At 35.7% G+C, this 27,570-nt stretch overlaps 3 protein-coding genes and 1 pseudogene across 5 annotated transcripts; 2 read left to right on the top strand and 2 right to left on the bottom strand.

The window, feature by feature from the left end:
* Positions 1 to 9,090: 9,090 nt before the first annotated feature.
* LOC120194502 lies at positions 9,091 to 16,327 on the top strand (annotated as a pseudogene).
* Positions 16,328 to 17,674: 1,347 nt separating this feature from the next.
* LOC120194512 (non-specific lipid transfer protein GPI-anchored 6-like) lies at positions 17,675 to 18,951 on the bottom strand. Its single transcript, XM_039196794.1, has 3 exons — positions 18,566 to 18,951; positions 18,371 to 18,475; positions 17,675 to 17,839 (listed from the first exon to the last, which is right to left on the bottom strand). Exons 1-3 carry the CDS (start codon positions 18,891 to 18,893, stop codon positions 17,709 to 17,711), a joined length of 564 nt encoding a protein of 187 aa, XP_039052725.1. The 5' UTR covers positions 18,894 to 18,951; the 3' UTR covers positions 17,675 to 17,708.
* A 1,161-nt stretch (positions 18,952 to 20,112) lies between these two features.
* LOC120194489 (dual specificity protein phosphatase 1-like) lies at positions 20,113 to 23,122 on the bottom strand. Of its 2 annotated transcripts, XR_005522975.1 has the most exons (7): positions 23,023 to 23,122; positions 22,434 to 22,580; positions 22,201 to 22,336; positions 21,590 to 21,710; positions 20,748 to 20,893; positions 20,407 to 20,489; positions 20,113 to 20,335 (listed from the first exon to the last, which is right to left on the bottom strand). XR_005522975.1 is itself a non-coding variant. In XM_039196786.1 (6 exons), the coding sequence occupies exons 2-6, from the start codon at positions 22,536 to 22,538 to the stop codon at positions 20,458 to 20,460; spliced, it is 540 nt and encodes a 179-aa protein (XP_039052717.1). In that variant the 5' UTR covers positions 22,539 to 22,580; positions 23,023 to 23,122; the 3' UTR covers positions 20,113 to 20,457. The 2 variants fall into 2 exon arrangements, 1 of the variants encoding a protein (XP_039052717.1); XM_039196786.1 differs by having other exon boundaries at positions 20,113 to 20,489.
* Positions 23,123 to 23,925: 803 nt separating this feature from the next.
* On the top strand, positions 23,926 to 26,287 carry LOC120194472 (guanylate kinase 3, chloroplastic-like). Of its 2 annotated transcripts, none has more exons than XM_039196778.1 (2): positions 23,926 to 24,852; positions 25,904 to 26,287. In XM_039196778.1, exon 1 carries the CDS (start codon positions 24,009 to 24,011, stop codon positions 24,849 to 24,851), a length of 843 nt encoding a protein of 280 aa, XP_039052709.1. In that variant the 5' UTR covers positions 23,926 to 24,008; the 3' UTR covers position 24,852; positions 25,904 to 26,287. The 2 variants fall into 2 exon arrangements, with proteins under 2 accessions (XP_039052709.1, XP_039052713.1); XM_039196782.1 differs by lacking the exon at positions 25,904 to 26,287 and adding an exon at positions 24,947 to 25,146.
* The last annotated feature ends 1,283 nt before the right edge of the window (positions 26,288 to 27,570 follow it).

Below are 27,570 nucleotides of genomic sequence, written 5' to 3'. Positions count from 1 at the left end.
TTTGATGATTTTTCAGAAGAAGAAACAGACCTTGCGTGTAATGATTTTGATATTGGTCAATACCCGAATTTTGATGATGAAACAGCCGTTGCCGAGGAAGATGTTGTTGATGATTATGAGGATGAAGTTACGACTGTAAATGAACATGTTGAACATCCATTCTGTAATTCATATAACACTGAAAAAGAAAAAGAAGAAGAAGAAATCCTCAAAGAAAAGTCCCCGAAGAAAATGCCACGGGAGTATAACTGGAATATGCCAGAATTACTTCAGATACCGGAAGAAGATTTGGTAAAGATAGCAGTTGATTGTTACACAAAAATTATTTGTATCAAGAAAGATGATTGTTTTGATACAAAGGAAGACTTGAAGATAGCTTTGTATACGAAATGTGTGGAAGATGGCTATCAACTAAAAGTTAACAAATCAAGCAAAGATCGTTTCGAAACAAGGTGTATGATTGACAAAAACTGTATGTGGCGTATGATTGCAAAGAGGATAAAAGATTGCGAAATGTTTCAAGTTAGGACTTTTATTGATAAAAATACATGTTCAAGAACCCAAGTTTTTCCTCACCATAGACAGGCAAATAAAAAGGTGTTGGGTGGTTTTCTGGCTGAGTTAATGTTTTTGAATGGTAGGGTATATCGGGGACATGAAATTATGACTGACATAAATGCTCGGTTCAAGATTAGTATCTCATATTCTCAAGCTTGGAGAGCCAAATGTTATGCCTTGGAATTGTTGAGGGGGTCGCCAGAAGCATCGTTTGCCCAACTGCCGGCTTATTGTCACAATTTAAAGCTGAAAAATCCTGGGTCGGTAACTCATATCAAAACAGATAGAGATGGACGCTTTGAGTTGTTGTTTATCGCAATTGGTGCTGCGGTTAGTAAATCAATATAATTTTGTTGACTCATTTTTGTTAGTTACATGCATTTCACATTTAAATGATTATATTTCTTGTGTATATGATTTTGTAGATTCGTTCGTTTAATAATTGCATGCGCCCAGTTATTATAGTTGACGGAGCACATTTAAAAGGTCGAGTAAACTTATTAGCAGTAGCCATGGATGCTAACAATGGGATACTGCCAATAGCTTACGGGGTTGGCAAATCTGAAACCTCAGATTCATGGACATGGTTTATGGGGCATCTTAGGGATTGCATATGTCCTATTAGCAATCTGACAATCATATCCGATAGGGCAAACTCAATTGACAACGCTGTTAGAAGGTGTTTCCCAGATGCTTTTCATGGACTTTGTGGTGTTTATTTGTATAGAAATCTAAAATCAAGGTCTGCTGGTATAAAAAATCACAAATAGACATACTGGAAGACTGTAACAGCTTATCGGGAAGTGGATTTTAATAAGCATATAAATTGTTTAAGACGTGTTTTGCCTCAGTGTGCTTAAACACTAGAAGATGTCAGGTTTGAAAGATAGTCAAGAGTACATCAACTTGGAGCAAGATATGGTTTCATGACGTCTAATAGTGCATAATCAATCAACGCTCTAAGTCGTCATTCCCAGAAATTACCCATTACTATGTTAATGGAGTTTTTTCGAGCCTCTATTCAACAGTGGTACTACAAGAAAAGAAACCATGCAGGTTTTATTTCTTTAAATTCGTAACTTATCATATATTTTACTAAGTATTATTTATTTAAATTTACAGAAACATTGGAACATCGTGTTACACCATGGACAGAAAAAAAGATAACGAAACGTGTTGTGAAGTCAACGTCATGGAGAGTTGAACCATGTTCAAACACTTTGTTTGAAGTATTGGATAATAACTTAAATGGGCTTGTCGATCTAAATGCAAAAACGTGTAGTTGTATGAAATGGCAAACATCTGGTTATCCGTGTGGCCATGTTATAAAAGTTTCTCTTCATCTAAACCAAGATGATTCAAGCGCATATGCTATGGATTGCTACACTACAGAAGTATATCGACAGACTTATGGCGAGATTGTCAACCCTATTCCACGTCATTCTGAGTGGGACATACCAAATGACTTACAAACAGTTTTGCCACCAGCCATGGACAGAAGGCTACCTGGACGACCAAAAAGTCACGATCGTATACCGTCTAAGGGTGAAGAGAAGAAGAGATCGACATGTAGTCGGTGCAAGGAAAGTGGTCATACAAGGTTGACATGTGGATCACCAGTGCCATCACAATCATCTTTTCCTCTACCAAAATATGGATCCTCATCAAAATCCAAAGCTCATATGGTGTCAAGAAAAAGGCAATCAAAATCACAATCATCTTTAAAATCCTAATCACAACCGGCTTCACCTTTTGGGACTGTTAACTTAGGCGATTTTTAAATGCAAACGTTGTATTATATGGATTTTATGTGTGAACTTTTAACATTTTCAGTTAGGCATGTATTAGTAACTTGAGTTTGAAAATTGCTATGATCTGTTCAGTTGTTATCACTTATTAGGCATTCATTTGACTATCGCAACAAGGAAATGACGTTCGCAATCATCTTAATGTCTATCGCAACGCGGAAATTACTATCGCAACGAGAGAATCGCAATGTGAAATGAAAATCGCAATGTGAAAATCGCAACGCGAATATGAATATCGCAACGCGGAAATGACTATCGCAATGCGAAATGAAAATCGCAACGAGAGAATCGCAATGCGAAATGAAAATCGCAACGAGGGAATCGCAAAGCGAAATAAAAATCGCAACGCGAATTTAGTTTCGCGTTGCGATTTTGTCGTTGCGATTTTCATTTCGCATTGCGATTCTCTCGTTGTGATTTTCATTTCGCATTGCGATAGTCATTTTTGCCTTCAACATAATGCAGATTGAAATCAACAAAATCAACCATTACATTTCAATCAATTAAACAAGCACAAATAAGAATTATGTTCACATCAATTAAACAAATCAACTTTTACAAATCATCTTTTACAAATCAATTAAACAATCAAAAAATAAGCAATAATTCTTATTTCCTCATCTACTATTGAATCAACTTTTACAGCCATACATCATTTTCACGCAGCTCACTTCTGAGATTAACCTGCAGAAACCAAACATTTGCTCAAACAATACTTTCTACACATCTAAAACCTACAAACAGCAAATTATTGAATTCTAGGTACTTAACCAAACATTTTCAAACCAAAAGCCTATAAACTTACCAATTGTTTATGGACATTTTTATAACGCGGATGCAAGTAGGCAGCGTCTCGTATATATTGATCTAGCCATATAATGTCGAAACCACAAGCCTACTGCAGCTCTATCTCTATCGGTGGGAGGTAGATACTTTATACTTCCTGTGATCAAACGCTCCAACGCCAAGCATATGAGAGGACCACAATCCCTTCTAGCTCCTTCCGTTTGTTGTGGTGCGGTCTCGTCTCTGCTAACTGTAATATTGAGCTTCTTTGGCTTCTTGTTTCCAGAATGAGTCCAATAATTTATCGCATCCAAGAATTTAGCCAAATGAGAGCTCCATCCCTTAATAATATCTCTTAAATCAGCCAATGATATGTAATTTATCATGTTGTCATATACTATTGCCTTAAGGGATGGAAGCTGAAGCTCGACGAGAAGCCAATGTTTACGTTCCAAAATAAGGATAAACACCTGCAATCATAAGTAATAATTCATTCATTTGCGCACTTATTTATGAATACCTTTAAACTCAATCTAAAATAAATACTAACCTTATCGACCTCCCACCATGCAGGATAAAGTTTAGCTTGTCCATTGCCCAACGCAAATGATTCATCTCGTTGATTCTTCAAGTGAACAACGTTAAAAGACGTCGGCATAATTGTATATCATGTATTTCTTTTATTTTCCTTAAGTTTCCTAATTATTAGAAGACGTGACACCCACGCATCGATATGATGTTTTACAAAAAAAGACATATATTAGTGACTTACATAAATTTAAAAAAATAATTAAATTGAAATATAAGAAAAATATAAGACTTACCCCTCCATCGAAATAGCCATTGTCTTCGACCCCTAATAATACGCCCCACCAAGGCCGATCAAGCAACAAATATATATCATCGTTGAGCTTGCATATGTCAGTGAAACACCCCTGGCTCCGCTCATGTATATAAAAATCAACTGCGGTCTTAGCCCAAAGGGTGTTATCCAGAATTGTGTCCGGTAGTTATCTCCTCTCCACTTCAGATACCGGAATGGTACTGGCCGGTAACTCATACGAGAGCAAACTCTCATCCATCATGTCCGGCACGTCAAAGGGTTTATCAAGAATCTTACATATGACGCCATGTGAATCGGGCTCTTGAATGGTGGGAGGGACCTCTTCAACGATGACAGTGGCCTCTTGAACGGTGGGAGGGGACTCTCGAGGAATGATAGGGGCCTCTTCAATGATAGGAGTGGACTCTTGAGGGATGACAGGCGAGTCGGGCTTCTTCTTACGGTGTCTTTGCACTATTGGGGTGTACGGAGACTTAATAGCATGTGCACGCCTTCTGATGCGTAAACTTCGTCGTGCAAGAAAAACCCGACGTAAAGCATCCACCTTATCGGGCCACTAAATAATTAAATACAAAAATCAGTAAATAAACAGACATGATATTTAAACAGTGAAAACAAAGACAAATATGTTTCAAACTTGCATTGTATTTACCAAAATCATTATTCTATCATAGTTCACAAAATGCATCAGATAACAAAGACAAATATGTTTCAAACTTGCAACACTGTCAAGTTAGTATTTGTCTTTGTCTATTGGTTGAAGTAATGCAATTCATTCAAGTTTCAATTTGCAGAAGAATAATAGTTTTTGGAACTTAAAAATGCAACGTGAAAAATGACTATCGCAACGCTAAATGAATCGCAACGAGAGAATCGCAACGCGAAATGAAAATCGCAACGAGAGAATCGCAACGCGAAATGAAAATCGCAACGAGAGAATCGAAATGCGAAATGAAAATCGCAACGTGATTATAGTTTCGCGTTGCGATTTTGTCATTGCGATTTTCATTTCGCGTTGCGATTCTCTCGTTGCGATTTTCATTTCTCGTTGCGATTCTCTCGTTGCGATTCATTTCGCGTTGCGATGGTCATTTTTCACGTTGCGATTTTAAGTTTCGTGTTGCGAAAGTAAACTATTTCTTCTTCTGCAAATTGAAACTTGAATGGATTGCATTACTTCAACCAAAAGACAAAACAAAGACAAATACTAACTTCAGAGTATTAAAGAATATACAGTTTAGCAGAATTGGCAGCAACCGAACAAATTTACTTTCAACCAAAAGACAAAAAAAAGACAAATACTAACTTCACAGTGTTAAAGAATACACAGTTTAGTAGAATTGGCAGCAACCGAGCAAATTTACTTTCAACCAAAAGACAAAACAAAGACAAATACTAACTTCACATTGTTAAAGAATATACAGTTTAGTAGAATTGAGAGCAACCGAATAAATTTACTTCAACCAAAAGACAAAACAAAAGAAAAATACTAACTTCACAGTGTTAAAGAATAAACAGTTTAGCAGTATTGGCAGCAACCGAATAAATTTACTAAGCAATCTAAGTGAAATGGTTAATCTAAGTGATATTACGAGTAAATTTATCATCAAGTTAAATATGGAAAATCTTAAACTTACCTCGTTGCGTAGAGTATGAACCTCATTCTGCAACGATACTACCATCTCACGTAGAGCGGCAACCTCACCACGTAAAATAGACACCTCCACACGCCATGCACCATCGTTATCGCGTAGAGTACCGATCTCCTCACGCAAGGCATTGACCTCATCACGTAACTCCCTTGACTCATCCTGTGGAGGTGGAGGTGGAGAACAGGGAGATAGAAGTCGTGGCATCTTTTTCGGTCGCCTATCATGAGGTGATGGTGGAGAAGAGGCTCGATGATGTGACGAGATAGGTGATGGCTCTCGTTGTAGAGGTGTATAGTCGGGTCGATCAGGTGATGGCTCTGGGTGAGGTGATGGCTCTCGAAGTGGAGGAAGTGGAGGCTGCTCATCATTCGTGCCATCAAAAAAACGCTGACTAGCTTGCCACCAATCAGTGGCAAGCTCAGCCTTCGTGGGTGTTAGTCTCTGTAATGGAGTGTTGGCCTCCTAAAAATATAAAAACTCAAACAAAGTTAAACGTCTACTATTAATAACTTGTTTATATATGATAGTATTTGTGTTAACTTACATTATTTATTATCGCATATGGTATTAAGTCTTCCCAATCCAACAGACGTTTCCTCTTCCAGAAAATAGCCCTAGGAATATCATTTGAAGTTTTTAATGCATATGTTCGCATGCTGGGGAAAGCCTCGAATATCCAAATCTACAAACAATATAATAACAAACATTAGTAATTGTTAAATAATTAATTATAATTTTGAAAACATTAGATAGAAATTATTACCTTAAAGGCCCAAACAAAGCCTGACAAAGTGTATTTTGACCCATCGACACGCAAACTTTTGCGGTCATCAAAGGCAGACGACAACTTAGTCCAGGTAGCTTTCCATATATACGAACCCCACGAAAATAGATTCCATGCATTTAGGTCCTCTACCAATAATATTAGCTCCTGAGGAATAGGTTGTCTGGCCTCTCTGCCTAAAAAGTCGGCATACAAAAGTACTAGAAGGCATACTCGGACAACATCGACGTCATTCATCCGAGTAAAACCATCTTTCTTATTAAACAATTTCTTCAGGTCGTCGACGTGTAAGTTCGGCTTCTCTATTGACTCATCAGGAAAAACCCGGGATAACCATGATGGGCGGGTGATATGACGAGTGTATCGACCTACATCATTGTGTCCGAATCGTAGACCAGTGATTAAGCAGAACTCCTTCCGCCCAAAACAAGTATACGCCGGTGGAAAATGAAACCATATCTCTTCCTCACCACGTTGTATACTGTCGGGTAGATCGCTAGTCATAGTATGAAGCCACAAATGGGTCAAATTAACATCTCCACCCGGATGCTATACTCTCAACCATGGCCCGAAGCAGGTTTCCTCAAATAATTTTCTTTGTGCAGGTGAAAGCTTCGAAGCAATTGTAGTGGCTAGGCTAACTTTATTCCTTAATGTCAATGAAGCCGAAAAAAATTTCTACAAAAACAATAAACATACCAAGTTAGATATACCAAAAACTACACTGTGAAGATATACCAAAAACAATAAACATAAAGAGTAGTAGTTTATTCTTGAAACTAAAATTTGCAACACTGTTTTGTCTTTTGGTTGAAATGAAAATCGCAACGAGAGAATGACTATCGCAACGCGAAATGAAAATCGCAACGAGAGAATCGCAACGCGAAATGAAAATCGCAATGCGATTTTGGTTTCGCGTTGCGATTTTCATTTCGCGTTGCGATTTTCATTTCTCTCGTTGCGATAGTCATTTTCGTGTTGCGATTTTCATTTTCATGTTGCGATTTTAAGTTTAGAAACTATTCTTCTTCTGCAAATTGAAACTTTAATGGATTGCATTACTTCAACCAAAAGACAAAACAAAGACAAATACTAACTTCAAAGGGTTAAAGACTAAACAGTTTAGCAGTATTGGCAATAATCGAATGAATTTAATAAGAAATCTAAGTGAAATGGTTAATCTATTATTGAAATTACCAGTAAACTTATCATCAATTTCAATATGAAAAACCTAAAATAATGCAAAAATTTCAAAATAAAAATAATTAAAAAAAACTAACCCTCGGAGGTTGATTTTCCATTTTTGAATGATTGTGAGGGATTTCTGACCGTGAATAGTTGTGAGGGATTTCGCCGGAGATGGGGACGAAAATATTCGGAGATGGGGACGGATTTCGCCATAGAGAGTGAGAGATGGAGATGTGACTGAGTTGTGATTTTAGGTTTTAGGTTATGAGTTGCGATTACGGGATATACTGTGGACGGTTCAGTGTTCCGATAATTAATATTTGTGTTTGGAATTTGAAAATAAAATACGCGTAGCGATTCTAATGGCGCTTTAAAAATCGCGTTGCGATTTATGGATACACGTTGCAATTTTACGTATTGTCGTTGCGATTTACGGATACGCATTGCGATTTACGTATTCTCGTTGCGATTTACAGATACGCATTGTGATTTACGTATTCTCGTTGTGATTTACGGATACGCGTTGCGATTTTACATATTGTCGTTGCGATTTACGGATACGCGTTGCGATTTTACGGATACTCGTTGCGATAGTCAGAATCGCGTTGCGATTTATATGTTCGCGTTGCGATTTTCATATTCGCGTTGCGATTCTGGAAAATCGCAACGCGAATTTGTACTATCGCATTACGATTATTCATAATCGCGTTGCGATTCTGGGAACTGATTTGCGATTCTGGATATCGCGTTGCGATTTTTATTTCGCATTGCGATTTTGTTGGTCATTTTGGAAAATCCAAAAAAAGTTGGTTAAAATCGTATATTATAAGGTATTTTTGGTCACTGAGACGATTTTCTCTATTTTTAATGGTTTATATCAATATTCATTTAACTAGTATCTGAATCATTTTTAAATAATAATACCATAAATGACAAATCTAAAATCTTAACACCTTATATCCAAAAAAAAATCTGATTTTTTTAAAAAATAATTTCTAAAATGATGTGTCTCTATCTCATGATTAATAAATTAATATCAATTTTATTAAAAAATATTAGATTTAAGAAATAATTTTGTAAGATGTTTTTTTAGAAAATAATCATATCATTTTTTCTATATTTTTTATACGATTTAGAAAACTGTTATTTAGATTATATTTTTTTAAATTTGTATTTGGGGGCAAAATCGTATACACCACATTGAACTTCTTATAGGATTTGACCACGAGAGGAGTGAGCAAGACTCCACTTTAACTCCATCAGTCATATCGGCTCACACTGTCAGTTCTAGAAAGGAGGAAGCGTCGGTAGACACGTACGGAAGGTCACATTCGCACGTGCGAAATCACCTCGATCCCCCTTGTGTTCCCAAGCATCTAATTCTGGCTGGCTCGCACACTCCCTTTTTTTTTCTCCACAGCGAAAGGAAAAACCTCTCTACTCCACAATCACACATATTTAGTCACACTCTCAAAAGTAAAAATTAAAAATAAAAATCTGGCACTCATTGCTGTCTCTATACAACAACAAAGTAGCACCGAATCATTCCTATTTCTCCATCTCTTTGTTTTGTTTGTTTTCTTCTTTACAGCTCATTGCCTGCTGCAGATCGAATCAATCTCAAAGGTATTTCTCAATTTATCTCTCTTTTTCCTTTTTTTTTAAAAAAAATTATTTAAAAATTAGCTTTGTTTTATGCTAAAAGTTTCAGATTGTTTACTGTTTGCTGTTCTACGGTCGAACCTTTACTTCGTTTTAGCTCAATTTCTTCCTGCATGCTTAAAATATGATTAGCTTAAGTTGAGGTGCAGATTCTAGGAATCTCAATTTCGTTGTTATCTACATTGATTTCGTTCAGCTTTGTTTTAGGTGTTTTTTTCTCCCCCCCCCCCGGTTTATGTTGCGAAATTCCTGCCACTTAATCGATCTAATTGGTTTCTTTTTTAAATATATGTGTTTTTTTCTCTGCTTTATTAAATTTCAGAGGCAGTTAGTTTAGTTTCAACTTCAGAGAAACTCAATTTAGCTGTGTAGTGTGTAGTATAGGTTGGAGAGGATGATTCTTGGATTAAACACTCCTGTTGTATTCAATTTAGTATCTTCAATTATAAATTCAGATTTGAAAAGATATCTTGTAGATGAAACTGCTAAGCTCTTATTATATTAGATGGCGGAAGCAATGTAAAAAAAACCTTTGGTGACCAGAATTTTGTTTATAAGATAGGTTCTATTTTCTTTAAAATGACTCTAAAGTCTAATCCTGCTATTTCTTCTAAATATCTGCTGCCATCTGCTGTTTGTTTCTGAGTTGGACTTTTGAATAAAATTACTTTATTGTACTGACCAGTTCATTCATGAAGATTCATATCACACAATGGATGACACTGGAGTAAGCAGCTCTTTTAGACTAGCTTGTCCATCATAGATATCAAAACCTGCAATGGTTTTCTACATGAATTATCTTCTTATTCCTTTCTAGATTCACGATCTAGCAATTATTTGATGTGTATTAATGTGTAAGACTTTGGTGTGCTATATTCTCCTTTGCTTCTATGAGAGGGTTCTTCAAGTTTATCTGTTCTTTAAACAGAAAATTAATAATAATAGTAATAGTTTTTCCCTTTTAGAGGGGGATTCCTGGTTAGTTTCTCTTTATGTATTTTTGCATAGTCTGGAAGGGTATTGGTAGCAATTTGCATTGGATTCAAGAAGAGCGATCTACACAAATTTATTTCAATTGCATATTTTATATTATTTCTAATTCTTATATTTCTTCTCTATTTCTTGCCAGGCATAATTTTTCTTTCTTCCGTGGCTGCCAAATGGCAATATAGATCAGATAAGCCATATGTTACAACAAGGACCGATTCTTTAGCTTGGTGTCTCAGATGATTTTCAGTATCTATATTATGCTTGTTCAGTGCCATTATGGGCTTATGTTTGATGAAATGTCAATGGCCATGGCTGCTTCACACACTATTCTTTATTTTCCTAATAAACAGAAACAGAGCTATCAGTCCTGATGGTAGGTGATATATATGTTATATAAAAAAATTATAGCCTTTCATCATCTTTTCCTCTCATCATTTTAAAAACGATCCATCTGTGTTTTAAAAAGCGCGCCTGAGGCGCTTTGAGGCGCTAGGCGAGGCGAGGCGTTTAGAAAAAAGCCTCCGACCATCAAGGCGGCGGCGAGTACATGAGGCGGCGATTCAGTCGTCGGAGGCGGCGAGAGGCGACGAGGCGACGAGGCGATGCTTTTAGCGATTCACGTACAATGACCTATTTTTAAATTTTGGGTCTAGGCTCGATTTTCTTCCAACAGTCAGACCTTTTAAATTCCAATTACTTCATTAATGTATTCCTGGAACTTTGAACTGTCTCTTGACCTTCTAACGTCCAATTTTTTAATTACTGTATGTCTATAAATCATGATCCAAGCTCTCTAGTTTCTCCGATGCATACCCTGGAGCTTCTTTTCCCTCCTAAAATTTTCTCTCCCTCTTCCATTCATGCTTAATTCAGTGATTGTTCTACGTTGAAGTTAAAAGCAGACTCCTTTCTCAGTTTTTCCTATCTCCTTTCTCGATTTTCTCCATTAAGGTAAGTCTTAATTTTAAAATTTGTATCACTGTAGTGTATGTACTTGGTGTTTTTGTTATGCTACTTGGTGTTTTTGCTTATTAAGTTGTTTTGTGTTTGAGGTATGGTTATAAAATATTTTTGCTTATTAAGTTGTTTTGTGTTTGAGGTATGGTTATAAAATATTTACAAATGTTTTGTAAAATTAAGCGCCTGGCGTACGTGAATCTCTCGCCTCAAAGCGCCTCAAAAAATTGAGGCTCTCGGGTAGCTAATCGCCTTGGAGCGCCTCACGCCTTTTAAAACACAGCGATCCATAATGATTTCCTTATGTATCACATTTGGTTGGAATATATTGGTTAATTTATCTCACTAAGGAAATTGAGAGTTTCCTCCTTTTAGAGGTGATATGTTTACTTTTATCCTTTGCCATTCTTTTATTTCCTTTTTTTAATGTCTTTAGATTGTACTTTGATAAAGTAAACTTTTTTTTTTCTGGTTTTAGAATCTCTAGCTAGCTGGTTATTAAGTGTCTTTCTGACTATAGTACGTGAAAGCGCTTTTCTTGATATGCAGGAGAGGCACTTCTAAGCTTTCGGATAGAAATTGTTAGTTCGGACGGTATATTTTCTCATTGGAGACCAGAGGATCCTGATCCATGCAAATGGAAAGGGGTGAAATGTGATAGTAAAACTAAGAGAGTGACAACTTTGTGAGTTTTGAAGATCATGTCCAAATATATCTTCCGTTTTTGCAACTTTGTCTAAATGGCAGTGCAGCTTAATGTATTCTTTTTCCCTATATTTTCTTGCCAGGAGTCTTACCAATCATAAACTGAGTGGTCCTATATCACCTGACCTTGGGAAGCTGGAGCACTTGAGATATTTGTATGTATTATGGACTACCTTGTTTTGCATCTTCATTGACACATGATGTATAGACTATATTCAAAGATTATTTGTTGCAGCTGATATTTTCTGTAATTGTTATGTGAACCAGAGTACTTGATAACAATAACTTCTATGGGACAATTCCTTCAGAGCTTGGGAATTGCACAGAGCTGCAAGGAATGTAAGTATTGTTGCCGATATGTGGATTCCGTGATCGTATGCTTCTTTGCGCTTGAAAAGTCTTGTTGTCTATACTATAGATTTTTCTTGCAAATGGTTGAATTAAAGGATAATAGGATATGACGTGAAGAAATTATAGAATTTTTCATTCCCTTTGTGATTTTGTCCGGTTGTGGTGTTGATGCAAGTAAAACATTACTTCGATCCTCAAAAATACCTTTTTCTTTTATTTGATTAAAAATTATGTATGGATCTTCGTTTGGTCCTATTGTTCTTATATCTATATGCATGGGGTATTTATAATTTTCAAGCAATCCTTTTAATAAATTTGTGCGAAGGCCAAGTGGGGAAGTGAACCTTGGACCTTTACACATCGTTGGGTGGGTACTACGACTTGGCCAATCACCAGACCAAGTGATATGTTTTGGGAGCTGGGCTTGGCTAGGTAAGCAACCTCCTATATTGGTCCTTTTCCTGATATTATAACCACCTTGGATTTTCTCAAATCTGGTCTTTCTTCATATGAAGAGGAAAAGAAAATGACTCAGAAGTAACGTTTCCTGTTGCTTTGGATTAGTGTTGCCTAAATACTACCTGGATGTATTTGATATTTGAAGTTTTGTATATATTTTATGAAACAGTGACATTGTGGTGTACAACTAGTTTGTTGTAAATATGTACCACTTACGGCTTTCAAGTCTATTTAGATTTGGTATTGAAAAATTTACTTTGAAATTGCCTGCCTTTGTTCTTTTATTGTACTATAATATGTTCTCTTCTACAGATACTTGCAGGGTAATTACTTAAGTGGATTAATTCCTAGTGAATTGGAGAACTTATCTTCACTTCAGTATCTGTAAGCTGTTTCTTTTGCTAATAAATGTGGGCTAGAGTGGTAAAGGGGACATGTGGTGGGACTGATTAATGATGCTTACAGTGTTTTTAAAAACTGCAGGGATATCTCAAGCAACTCTCTCAGTGGATCTATCCCTCCTTCAATTGGGACGCTGTATAAGCTCATTACATTGTTAGTTATCTTGCTTCAAATTTTTTAGCTTCTAAAAATGAGCATTTACTGAGTTTACTTTAAGATCTATTGAATATTAACTGATCTATGTTGATCATATTGAATTCCTAAAGCAATGTGTCCAACAATTTTCTGGTTGGCTCTATATCATCACAAGGTGTTTTCAGCAGCTATACTGCAAGTTCGTAAGTATATTTTTTTTCCTACTGTGTCAATAGATTGCCTGTTATTTATATGATATGTTGGCAAAATTGTAAAGGTTCCAGGAAGTGTTATACGTGCTGCACCTTTAGAATCTTCATCTTCTGGAAAGTCAAAGAAGATTGCTGTACTATTATTAGGTTAAACTGTTCAACATCTTTCTGGCAGTTTTGTTGGGAATCGTGGTTTATGTGGAAAGCAAATCAATGTATCATGCGAAGGTGACAATGGAGGAGCTACAACAAATTCCGGATCTGGTTCAGGTAAGTTGTATACATTTGGAAGATATAACTCAGGTTGTTTGGTGCTCTTTTTGGTGTTAAAAATATGGATTTGAAGAATTTTCTCCATCAAATCTGAATTCCTCACAATTTTCTTACCTTTATTCTTGAATCTATTGTTTTCTTTTGGAGGATATTTTGGTTAGTATTTCAATCTTTTTCTTGCAGATCAAACTCAAGGTAGTAAAAAGAAATACTCTGGAAGACTACTCATTAGTGCATCAGCAACTGTAGGTGCACTACTTTTGGTGGCACTTGTGTGTTTCTGGGGTTGCTTCCTATATAAGAAGTTTGGTAAAAATGAGGGGAGAACTCTGGCCATGGACGTCAGCGGAGGTGTTATTTCAAATTGATCTTCAATTTTGGAAAATTTAGCTGTTTTCAGTTTAATTGTTTACTCACATTTTAAAATCTTTATTGACATGACATTGTTGCTTCAGGGGCATCTATTGTTATGTTTCATGGAGACTTGCCATACTCTTCTAAAGACATCATTAAGAAATTAGAAACTTTGAATGAGGAACACTTTATAGGTTCTGGTGGGTTTGGGACAGTGTACAAACTTGCAATGGATGATGGAAATGTGTTTGCGTTGAAACAAATTGTGAAGTTGAATGAGGGATTTGATCGTTTTTTTGAAAGAGAGCTTGAAATTCTTGGAAGCATAAAACATCGGTACCTTGTAAACTTGCGAGGGTACTGTAATTCACCCACATCGAAGCTGTTAATCTATGATTTCCTAGCTGGTGGTAGCCTTGACGAGACTCTTCATGGTGAGGCTACCTTAACCATTTTTATTCAAAAGCAATTCATTTCTTGGCATAAAGATGAACTGCACATTTTCCTTTGTTTAACTAAACCGTAAGATTCAAAAAAGTGAACGACATTGCATTTTTCATGGATTTATTGACTGATCTTGAACTTAAGACATCTCTTTGTTTTTGCCCATTGGTTGCAAGTCCTACTTATTTGGTGCATGGATCATTTTCTTTATTTGTGGAGATGATGTCTTGTGATTTGTTCAACAGAACGGTCTGAGCAGTTGGACTGGGAAACACGCTTGAACATCATTATGGAGCAGCAAAAGGAATGGCCTATTTACACCATGATTGTTCTCCTAGGATCATACACCGTGACATAAAGTCCAGCAACATTTTACTTGATAGCAATTTGGAGGCTCGAGTATCAGACTTTGGACTCGCCAAGCTGTTGGAGGATGAAGAATCTCATATAACAACCATTGTTGCGGGAACTTTTGGTTATTTGGCTCCAGGTATGCAGTTGCAATATTGGCCTACTGTCTATAATTGTGGAGCCTGTAGCTATCTTAAAGCTTGAATTATGGAGATAAATTTAGTTTTAATGCTAGCATATTTTGAGATTCTTTCCAATGATGTTGACTTAATTTGGCGATCACATCTTGCCGATACATAGGATTCTAAAGGAGTAGAGCATTTGATAAATTACAAAAATACTCTGTTTATTCTTCCTTTAACAGAGTACATGGTAAGTGGAAGAGCAACCGAAAAGACGGATGTCTACAGTTTTGGAGTCTTGGTGCTTGAAGTCCTCAGTGGAAAGAGACCTACTGATGCATCATTCATTGAAAAGGGCCTCAACATCGTTGGCTGGGTATGTCTCACTTTTCCACTAAAGTGGCATAGGTTTATTTTTTCAATATTCCTTTTCTTGTTCAAAAAATGTGTCCATCTGTAAATAGGACGGCCTGTGTGTATGAAGAATAGTTGTTGGTGGAGGTTTGATGTTGGCATATGGAATTTCAACATAACAAGTCTCATGCGTTTCGGACACCAGAATCATTTGCATTTTGCCTTGCTCTTTTCACCAATTTCTACTTTCAATAAATGCAAATGACAACATTTGGCTCATTAATAGATGCATGTATCTCTCAACTCTAAGAATCGGGTTGTACTTCTCCTTCCCGGAACTGTAAAAGATGTGTAGATGGCTTCCTCAATCGAGGATATTTGTGTGTAGAGCTATTCATTTTGACTGGTTTGTTCTGTTTTATGCAGTTAAATTTCTTGATAACGGAGAATAGGCAGCGAGAGATTGTAGATCCAAATTGTGTGGGGATGCAGGAAGAAAGCCTCGATGCCTTGCTCAGTTTCCATCCAGTGTGTTTGTTCAAACCCAGAGGATAGACCCAGCATGCACCGGGTGGTTCAATTGCTCGAATCTGAGGTTATGACCCCATACCCGAGTGATTTCTACGATTCCAGCTCTGATTGAATAGCCAAAGCTAAAAACAAAGACGCATTTGGTTCACATTCACGTTCGTTCGTTATAAAGTAGTGCAAACAAGAAAACAAGCACCAAATGAGGGGGCCCGAAATCGGCAGCAGCGGCTTTCACTTATTCATTTCATTAAATTCTTTACGCAGATGGAATTTGGAAGGTACATTTGAACCTCAATCTGAGCTGTTGAATGGATGTGGATTTTAGGTGCATATATTAGTCCTTCATTTGGAATGGGTGAACATTTGGCGTTAGTCATTTTATTCATTCTAGTTTTGCTTTTATGAAATCAATATTGTTCGTCATTTTTTGTAAGATAAAATCTTCATTATTGCGGTAAGAAGTCATTTCTTTCAACTGATGACAGCAATTTATTTTATTTATTAAATAAAGAAAAAATGCATTAAATTTACAATCTCAAAAAGAAAAGTAATGGCAAAGCATGGCCATTCTTCGTTAATAAAGCCGAAAACCCAGGCTATTCTTCGTTCATTGACCATTCATTACCTTCACAATCTCATTGCTCCTCGTTGAACAAGGAAAAAGTGGACTGACCAAGTAATGAAGACCGGTCGAGCCTAGTCTTTTCGTCTTCCACTTCAGCATCACAAAGAAGCAGTCACGCCAATCGTACTTCGATCGGACTTACAGCGATATCCACCGAGAATCAACAACCAAAGCAAAAACTTCAAAACCATACACTTCGAGGACCGGGGAAAGGGGCCGAAACACGATCGACCACGAAAGTGTTGCAGCCGCAAAACGAAACCCGAATTCTGAGATGCTTTGGCCGTCTGCACTTTACGTGTTCCAAGGCTTGAGAAAACGTAAACATGTGAGATAAGAATGACCACTGTCACACTGCAACATGCGAGAAATAAAAGGCTTTGGAGATCTACTTGGTTAAAAACGTGATTATGGTGCATTTTAAGATACAAGATGCAAGTTGAAATATGTTATTACCCAAATACAACTTATGCCAATGCAACACGCAGCACAAGTGGTGAGGAAGAGTACGAGGGAAAGAAGGCATCCCAGGGCTTTATCGATTTGGTTTAGTTGGTTACTACAGCTGATTATATAAAGGCATGAAAAAGTTGTTACAATCTGTTATCTTCTCTCCCTCTCTAATTCTCTCTTTCAGTCTTCTCTTCTATTTCCTTCTCTATTGTTGTAATTCTCTTGTTCTTTAATGAACATCCAGCTTGAGTGCTTCCAATTTATATCATTGAGCAATTATTGACAGTGAATTCATCAAGTAATTTTAGTGGTTAAAGTGAATTCATTGATGACGCATACACATCTTGTAAACATAATTACTCGAACTCGAGATCTCTAGAAAGAATAACATTCTCTTTAACCACTGAAATTACTTGATGAATTCACTGTCAGTAAATTCTTAATGAGTTCATGCATTGACCCTTTGATTCATCATACATTTCATGTCCTTTGTTCAATGTGTTACCTTCTATTATTATTATTATCATGAAAATTTATTTCATAGCAGGTGGTGATAAATAATCATTTCGGTATGTTTATTTTTTTATTCGACTCGATTATACTTGAAATTACTTTCAGAATTCATGATAATTTAGAATAAAAAGTGACTCAGGATCTAAACCGAAACAATTGAATGGAAATGATTATACAAAAGATAAGTGCATTACATCACACACCGAGGTGGTTGTGGTATATGGTGAAAATCCATAGTGAAACCCCGAAAGCCATCTCTACTCTGATCCACCTCTTTGCCTTTTCTCCATCACTCTTGTCTGCAGCACTGCTACCGGAGGAGTTGCCTGCATTGATCAAAACTAACTCTCATATGAAACTGTGTTAAGGATTTTAATATAGATATAATGATAAACAAAATAGTCACATTAATCCTTATTTTTTGATACTTTGATTTTCAACGTTTTATTTTGAGGTAAAGTATTTAATGATTGGATGAAAATATGTTCAATAATTTAAAAGTTAATATTTTTACCGACGTGATAAGACTTATATGCCTAAAATGTTGACATACTATATGTCACGTGTATATGAGTGATGACATTACATGCATCACGTGTGTAAAATGATGATGTGAGACATATAATTTTGTATATGAGTGACTTGTGATAGTATGACACATATCACGTAAACATGAGTGATAATGTGTCATGTGTCACTTGTCACATATAAAAAATAATGATGTATTATATATTACTTTATCATTTGGGAATGTAAATTTTACCACGACAATAAACATGATGGATAGTTAGTTAATTAAGCATTTATATCTAAATGTGCATTCAATCTACTGTTATAATATAGATCTCGGATATTACCACCGGCTGTAGCTGCTGCCGGAGCACTGGGATGCCCCTCCGTCAACTTCTGATACCCTTCAAACAACTTGGCTTCCTGGGAATTGGGTTTCAAGTGCAGAAGAGCTGAATCGATCCCACCACACCCAAAATCAGTCCAAAAAGAGAACAAAAACAAACATGAAATGGAAACTAATATTCACACATTTTACTTACAGATGCAGTCCGTCATGTTGACAGGAGCTCGACAGGTAATAGGAAGTGTTAATGCAAGAGAAGCATTGATGTTGAGGCCAAGTTCGGGGTCATCCCTGTCCTTAATCAAAACACACAGGCATTTCTTGCTCTTGTCCAGCACCTGTTTCAGCCCACCGCAGCAATCTATGGTGGGGGTTTCGGCCTCTCCGCCTACGTAGGGGAGGCATGGAGCCAGCCCTACCAGCTGATCACTGCATTCCGTCTTGTCTTGGTTGATGTCGGAGGTTGATAAACCGAACATGACCGGAAGGAAGATTAGTGAGAGTGTCCACCAACTCGACTGCATGATTTTCTTTTTCCGGCCGGCGAGAAGATGAGAGGAAGAGACACGGTGAGGGAAAGTGGAAGGCTGTTCCCAAGGCCATTAGAGCATATATATATATATATATATATTCACATGTGATGGTGATAAGAATAAAAGTGGAAGACAATAGCTCTAATATAAGAGTGGATAAACTATCTAATTAGTCATTGAATTTTTAGTTTCTATATCAATTTGATTATTAACTTTAAAAAATTTCCATTTTAGCACTAAATTTTAAAACACTTCAATTTTAGTACTACACTTTTTACATTAGTTTTTTTTGTTATCGAATCCTTAAATTATTAACACTCAAATGATGTGGTAGTTTGATGAAGATGTTTGTTGACATTGAAGTTAATTTTTTATTTATTTCACATCCTCATCTTCTTCATGAAAATTAGGGTTTGTTTCGTCTATTTTTAATTGTCGAAAAATGTCAATTTTTCTGACCTTTTTTGTGACCACTTTAAACGTCAATGAACTCGTCTCATCATTCTCTACCATTATTGATTGAGATTTTAAGGGGTTTGATAACTTTCTTAGACTTAAAATATTTAGAGTGTTTGTTCAAAAATCCGATCGATAAGATGTATTTTTTAAGAAAATAAACATCATACCTCGAAATCGACCTCAATGGATGACCATCATAAGAGAACGAAGCTTTAGGAGGTCGAACCTTTAGATTATTTTTAATTATCATTTTTGAATGAGTTTCGTGAAAAATCAATCTAAGAAAAAAATGAGTAATCGGTACCAACAATTGAAGGAATTGGCTATTTTCTACAGGAAAATTTGGAAAGTAACAATCTTGTCATCATATAGTTAACGATTCAACAATCCAGTGACAAAAAAACTAGTTTTAAGAGTTTAATGTTAAAATTAAAATATTTTAAAATTTATTGACTGAATTGATATACAATTAAAATTAAGTGAATAATAAAATAATGCTCTATAATAATATATACACACAGACCTGATTAAAATAAATAAATAATGATTAAATAGAAAGAGCATAACTCAAACAATAAAATAGAATAAATTGTAGTGAACCCGTGAATGTTTTAAGGCAATCCGTGATCATTTGGGATCTGTCCGTGACTAAACACCAATTAGTTTAACTTAATGTGATAGGACCCCCAACTAATACAAGCAAAACTACAACTCAGTATGAATTTTTCTCTTTTAATAATTTAAATAATTAGAAGATAATATCTGTTTAAAAGACTTTTAATTATTTTGATAATAAATATTTAAATATTCATGCATTTGTTATGCTCGAACGTCCAGATCCAGACTTTTTATTCTTTGGAATCAACATAATTACCGACCAGAATAAGAGATTGTACCTATCTACCTCCACGGTCACCTCAAAAACTCTTCCTGCTTTTCAGGTTAAGTTCCAATGGGGAACTGCAATATCCAATCTGTAAAATGGTGTCTGATCAGCTATTACCTATCTGCAATTGCAAGCCCTTAAAATCTATATATATTATACCAATAACTTTGCCCGGCTGAGTGATTCTCTACAAGATGAAGCAGCTTTTCTTCATTCATTAGCTTTCATTTGTTCTTTGTTGGTTGTGCAGACGAAATCAAACATGGAAATCGATTAGTCGATGCAAGAAGAATATGCATAAACAAAACAATGATGTGCTGGAAAGAATATGCATAAATTGTTTTCCAGAAGCAATGCTAAGCATCAAATGCTACATCAACATTTTGGAGATTAATGCATGTTATATAGGGATATGTGCTGGGACTTGTGCACCAAGGGTTTAATATATAAATATATGTATGTATTTGTTTATAAAAAATAATATTGAGATGCACCCGAACCTCGAAAAGAATTTTCAAACTCTTTCAGTTGTAGGATGAAGCCAGGATTAGGAGCTGCCAATGGTCGTTTACTCCTCACATGTTCCAAGGCCTCTGATAAGCTCATACCGTGCTTTTTCATTAAGTAGGCAACGATGATGGTCACACTGCATGACATAACAAAGTCAGCACACAAAATGACTAATATGAGAAAAAGAATCAACAAGTTAAGAATCTAAGAGTTCAAAGGACTAAGGTGTAGCTTGAAAGAATATCTTTTTAAAATGTGTCGTTTAAGCATTGCAAAGCAGAGAAGAGAAGTTATATCACAAACTGTTGATCCTTGTAAAGTGTATAGATGTCATTTGGAAAACATACTTTTGTTGATAGGGCTTCTCACTGATGCAAATTATGACAACCCTGGATATTTAACTCTTTTTCCAAATTTAATTGTTAAAGTGCTTCTCAATCCGCCTTTACATGCTATCATCAACAAGACGAGCAAAGTAATCGGTACATTGCCGCTTTATACGGATTATATTCAATCGCAACTAAATCCTTTATTCATGATTTAAACCAGAGACCTGAAGGCAAGTAGACCTGGGCTGCCGCCTCACTAAAAGGCACACTTAGACATGCTGATCATGTGCCTGGTCGAATATGACTCACCAAAAAGGATTTGAGGCAATTTTATTGTCTGGTGCTACTATGCATGCCTTAACAACAGTGGATATAAGTAAGGAAAGTTGGCAACACAATAAAGAAGTGTAGATATCAAACACAAGACATGTTAAACACAAAAAAATAAAAGAACTGTAGGAACCATCATACCAGAAAGAACACAAGATCAGTAGCAACATTACCTTCTTGATTTTCCAACAAAGCAGTGAACCAATACACCGCCACCTTGTCTTCTTGCTTCATCAATGAAATTGAAGCATTCATCAAAATACTGACTTATGTTTGTGTCTTCTTTGTCCGCGACTGTTCAAGGGTGGGGGGTGATTGTAAGAGTTATCGCTAAATGCCACTTTTGCATACTCAGTAGGGCTTATAACATTAATAATAATAAGAAACTATAGCAGCAGGATACACATCAGATTAAGGTATTAAAAAACTTATTCTATGGAAGGAAAAAATCATAATGCTGCAGAGGAAGGGGATGCTTGAGAATAGAGAGCAAACAGTTTAATATGTGGAGATTAGCATAAAATTGTAACTCAAGGATAACTTGTCACAATCTTAGTTTTCTTTTTTTTGATTTCTATAGATTATCCCTTCTTCTAATCCCACATCACTAATTTCTAAAACACAAAATTCCTGCAAAGCTAAAGAACACAAACTGCACATCGTTTAAGCAATGGCAGACAAATGAAGTTACAATGGCAAGGAAATCTGAGCATGAAAATTTCCAGATTTACGATAGTCAATATGTTAGTTCAATCATACAACAGCATAAAGGAGAACAAACCACCTGGTATAACTTTGTACACAAAGTCAGTGGTATGCGCAGGTTTCAGGGAACTAGCCACAGTTAAGATGTGAGTGACATTTAAACGTTTAAGCGCATCCACGTTATTAGAAGCTGCAATAGAACCCAAAAAGAGACCCTGATAAATTGAAAGCAAAAGAAACAACACAAATCTTCAGAAATGATCGGGCGGATAAACGAAATAAAAGAGCAGACGACGAAACCATGTTTATTACCTCTTCAATTACAGATGGAACAGTGTCTTTGAAAGTTCGTCTGAAATTTACAACTCGCAGAAGAGCTGCTATTTGCTTTCGCATAGAATCATCAATATGACTCATTGCAAAAAAGGAATTAGATCAAATCTCCTCAATATTTTTCTCCTTCAAAAACAGGCATAGAACAACCATAAATTACATGTTCCAATAACCCTAACTGGAAACAGGCATCCTAGCAAAATTTCAATAACAAGGAAAACAAACGTACTCAAAGATGAAGCAAATTAAGCAGCGTTAACATGTCATATTCACATACAAACGCAATTTCAAAAAACTTTCTGAATCAAAAGATCAAAATCAATAAATGGTTTTGTGCAAGAAATTATTAACCAAAGCAAGAAGTGTTCCAAAAATATACCACCCGAATAAATATTTATTCATCATCAGATTCCCAATAAACTATAGATTAACAAGATTAAAATCAATTAAAATCCAAACCAAATTTCAAGTGCTTCTCCTACTTCCAAAATAAAACCAACAATAATTGCATTGGGCATAAAGTTTTCTCTTTAAATTAAATTATTGAAAATAATCAAAATGATTTTACCTCTAAAGATGTGTATCCCCTGCGATTTCAGAGGAAATAGTGAAGAAGAAAATAGTTGGTGATGACCTGAAAAACATGTAAATGGTAGAAAACTCCGAAAGAAAGGCTTGGGCCGACTAAAACGTTGCGTTAAACTTACAAGGTTTTTAAGTTCAAATAGTCCCCTTCCATTCTATTGAAAATCATTATCAAATAATTTTTTTAATCATAGGAAAAATGTTTTTTATTTGAAAAATCATTATCAAATAAATCTAAAACGTTAATAATCATAATTTTCTATTTGTATTAAAAAATTAAAATATCAATTGATTTGATCTTCTTTGATTTTTTATTTATACATTATCTCAACTAATTTAGTTAAATATATCATTATCTCAATTTTTTTAAATACACGATATTATCTTAATTTAATTTCTTTTAAATAGTTTAAAATGATTATAATATTATATATATTTAAAATCTCTTTGATTTTTTTTTATTCTTAAACTAATTATATGATGACACATGTCATTGTTTGAATATTTTTAATTAATATAATTAAAGATAATCATATCATATTAATTTAAATTTAAAAATGTTGATTTGGTAAGTTGTTCACGTGATAAATCATTATGTGTATGAATGTTTGTTGACGTATTTTTTAAGATGTGGATGTGTTGTGTTATTATTTTGTCTGCATGTACATATTAAGTTAATTTTATATATTGATCGTGTGTTAACTAACGACTTTTATGTATCGATGAATCATTTATCTCATAAAAAAGGGTGAAGGTTAAAATACTTGTATATGAAAGAATTTAAAATGGCAACGTAGTCAGACGTGTACAATCGTCCTCGTCCAGTCGTCTTAAAAAAACCAACAACCCAATCCAAACCATAAAAACGCCCAAACTGTTACCAAAATGCATACCATCACTAAAACCCTCTTCTAATAATTCTCATCACCTTCTCGGATCCGTCTCTAAAACCCCACCCCAAATTCCCTCATGTTTCGTAGATTCTCCACGGCTCTCTTTCACACCAAACACCCCCCATTTCCCCTTCCCCCCAAACCCATCTTCACTGCCCTCCAAACCCTTCCCAAAGGTCTCCTCTTCACTTCCACCATTAAAATGGCCGATACCCACAAGTCCCATTCTTTCCCTTCCCTCGAAAAAGCCTCAAAACCCGAGTTACTCCGTGCTCTCGAGTCTTCTCTAGGTACATCTTTCAGCTCCGACTCGATTCTCCCCACCCCAAACCCTTTAATCCTCGTTATAAGCGGTCCGAGTGGTGTTGGCAAAGATGCTGTCATCAAAAGGCTGAGAGAAGTCAGGGAGAATCTCCATTTCGTTGTTACTTCCACGAGTAGAACGATGAGGCCCGGTGAGGTTGATGGTAAAGATTACATTTTTGTGTCAAAGGAAGAGTTTTTATCAATGGTTAAAAAAGATGAACTCTTAGAGTATGCTATGGTTTATGGGGATTATAAAGGGATACCCAAGAAGCAGATAAGGGAATTCATGGGGAAAGGGTGTGATATTGTTTTGAGGGTCGATATTCAAGGGGCTGAAACATTGAGGAGGATCCTTGGGGATTCTGGGGTGTTTATATTTCTGGTGGCTGAGAGTGAATTAGCACTTGTTGAGAGGCTGATTGAGAGGAAGACTGAGAGTAAAGAGGAATTGCTTGTGAGGATTGCTACTGCTAGAGAAGAGGTCAAGCTTGTTAATAGGTTTGATTATGTTGTTATTAATGCTCAAGGGAAGCTTGAGGTGGCTGTGGATTTGGTGGGGTCTATTATTGATGCTGAGAAGGCTAAGGTTAGGCAAAGGACTCCATTCATTTGAGGTATTTTTTCGATTTCTTGTCTAGTTTTGTATTATTAGGAATCATTGATGCTGTGGATTTGACTGCATTCTGAGATAGATATTGTTGGGTGCAGGATAACTATGCATTTAAGGTCTTCAATTGTGAGCTTATTACGCTGTGAAGATTTTCATATTTTGGCTAGATTTTTCTTTATTCATGGTTACATCTAGACAATTTTAGAGGATACTATTTGAAGCCTTATCATCTTTAGTTCCATTTGAAGTTTATGCAAGGAGGATACCTGTCAATCCATGTATTTGTTCCTATATTCTCATGTCATAACCGTGTTTAAGGTGTTACATATTTATATGTTATTTAGATATGATAATAATTCCTGTTATATAGATTTGTTTATGTTTGTGTCATTTTTATCCTTCGTAGAAGGTTGCTATCTCTAGAGTGCATGGTTTTGCGGTCACAGCTTGTTTTATATGGACTTTTAAGTGCTTGTAGTGAAAATTTCATTTGTGATGCTGTTAATTAGCTAATAGAATGACACTTGATCTTTCTGTAAGCAACTACTTCTATCGTGGATTAAGATCTTTGTAGCGGGCTTGATATAAAAGCTCAAATTCAACTTTTTAGAAGGTTTATTTACAATTCAAGAGTTTATGTTATCCGGACTTGAGAGTGAGTGTTGGATGCAGTAATGCTCAGGGTTTCTTTTTAAGTTTTCCATGTATTTGGAGAATCATACTCGCACGTATGAATACGTGTAGGACACAAGTGCGGGGCACGTTATGTTGAGACAAGTGAAGAGCTCAGATTAATATATTGCTGTCTAGTGTCTAGAAAATTATCAGTTGCCTTCCCTTTAGCTCTCTTCCACATTTTTCTGACCTGCATCCATTGAATGTGCCCTTACTGACCTAAAATTTTATTTGAAAAAGTGCAGAAAATTGATCGATGAATCTGTTAGTCTTTAAATGAAACTGCTGCATCTTTTTCTTGATTTCCCCCTCAACTTGGTATATTTATCTCCTGCTTGCACTAGCTTAAGTAACAAAATCACTCCTCTTATTGCCTGCAGTTTAGCAGTGCGAGTAAAGCCGGTTGATTTCATGTGTTCCCCCCCCCATATTCTCCACTCGTTGCTCGTCGTATTTCTGATTGGGCCCTCACATCAGCGTTGTTTGTACTTGAGGAATCGGTGATATCAAGCCAGGTTATTTTTAAGTAGTTAACTTTGTAGTTTTGTTGATTCTGAACTATTGAAGTCTAAACCCACATTTCTCCGACTCGGGTATAGTTAGATTTTCCAAGTCTTTACGCATATTCGGAGGGTCCTTTGAGGTCACATTATGCCGGACTTGAGTATTAGTAACATGTAGAGCCAGGGCAACATAGGTTGAAGCTAAGAGATTTTGTGAAGTTTATCAACTCTGATACTATATCTCTTTGCTTTTTGTTTCCATCACTTAAATGATGGATCTTGGATTGTTAGCAACTTTTTTTTGTCCCCTCTCAAATAATCTTAAGATGGCTGACAATGCTAGCCAATAAGGATGAAGCGCATGGTAGATGATGTCGTTTTCATTTTTTCCACCGATTTTTTTAGATGAATCGAAACAAAATGATAATTTATCAAAGTGGATAAAAAAACAAATTTGGTATAATTCAAGGATTAAACTGTAAATAAAGCCATGTAATTACTACAAAGCTCACAGCAATAAACAACCCTTCAAGGCTTGAGAGACGAAAGAACATGAGTTTGCTGGTGTTTCTATTTTAGTCACTCAATTTTAAAAAACTTCAATTTGATTACTCAACTTCAGAATTACTCTTATTTTGATCACTTGTTAGTTATGACATGAAATCTTTTTAAAAATTATTGAAAGGTTCGAATGTAATCTTGTTTTTTCGTGAACCCCCCACTAAAATCATACTATTTTTTTCATATATAGATATATATATATATATTAATGTTGGAGTAACTTTCCAAATCACAACGGTGATGAAGGCAAGACAAACTATATATTCTGATTTTACGTTGATCAAACATTGAAGATTGTTGGTTATAGTTTTTTTTTTCCTTTTTGGATGTTGGGTTGAATTTTACGAGTTTTAAAGTGATATTTAAAAAATAATAATGTGATAGAGTAATAAGAGATCATACGATGAGCTCATCTGTCTTAAATGATGAGAAGAAACGTTGAAGAATGTTGGGTTCGGCAACCCATTGGCATTTAAGAGTTTCACTTCTATGGAAAAGAAGAAGAAAACATAGGGAGACAAAATGTGACTTCCACGCAAACAAAAACAAATCATCCATTGCATCTTGTTGCCTCAAATATAGCGCTTGAGTCATGAGCAAATCAAAAGTTTAATAATAAAATTATTGTTTAAAAAAGTTGAATGACTAAAATAGGAACATGGACAAAGTTGAGTGATGAAAACCATAGTTTACTCTTTTTCCACAACACGACAGTTGGAACGAGGGAACTGATTCCAGGGATCGACCCTGAGATCAATTTTGGCATTGATCTCCTCCACACAATTCAGTAAAACATAAACAGAAAACTTCATCTCCAGGAAGTAATTTAATCATGAACCAATAAAAGAATCAGATTCATACTTGTTTCCTTGTAGACCCATCTGTCATCCTGCAACTTAATTATCTGATTAAACAAACATCAAATCGCCAGGAACAACAACCTGAGAGAAAATCATTGCCACTAATTTCATAAAACATCTTTG

The sequence above is a fragment of the Hibiscus syriacus genome, unplaced genomic scaffold (assembly GCF_006381635.1).
Source record: "Hibiscus syriacus cultivar Baekdansim isolate YM2019G1 unplaced genomic scaffold, ASM638163v2 tig00004457_pilon, whole genome shotgun sequence".
In the NCBI taxonomy this organism is placed as follows: Eukaryota; Viridiplantae; Streptophyta; class Magnoliopsida; order Malvales; family Malvaceae; genus Hibiscus; species Hibiscus syriacus.
This window is presented reverse-complemented; position numbering and strand designations above follow the sequence as displayed.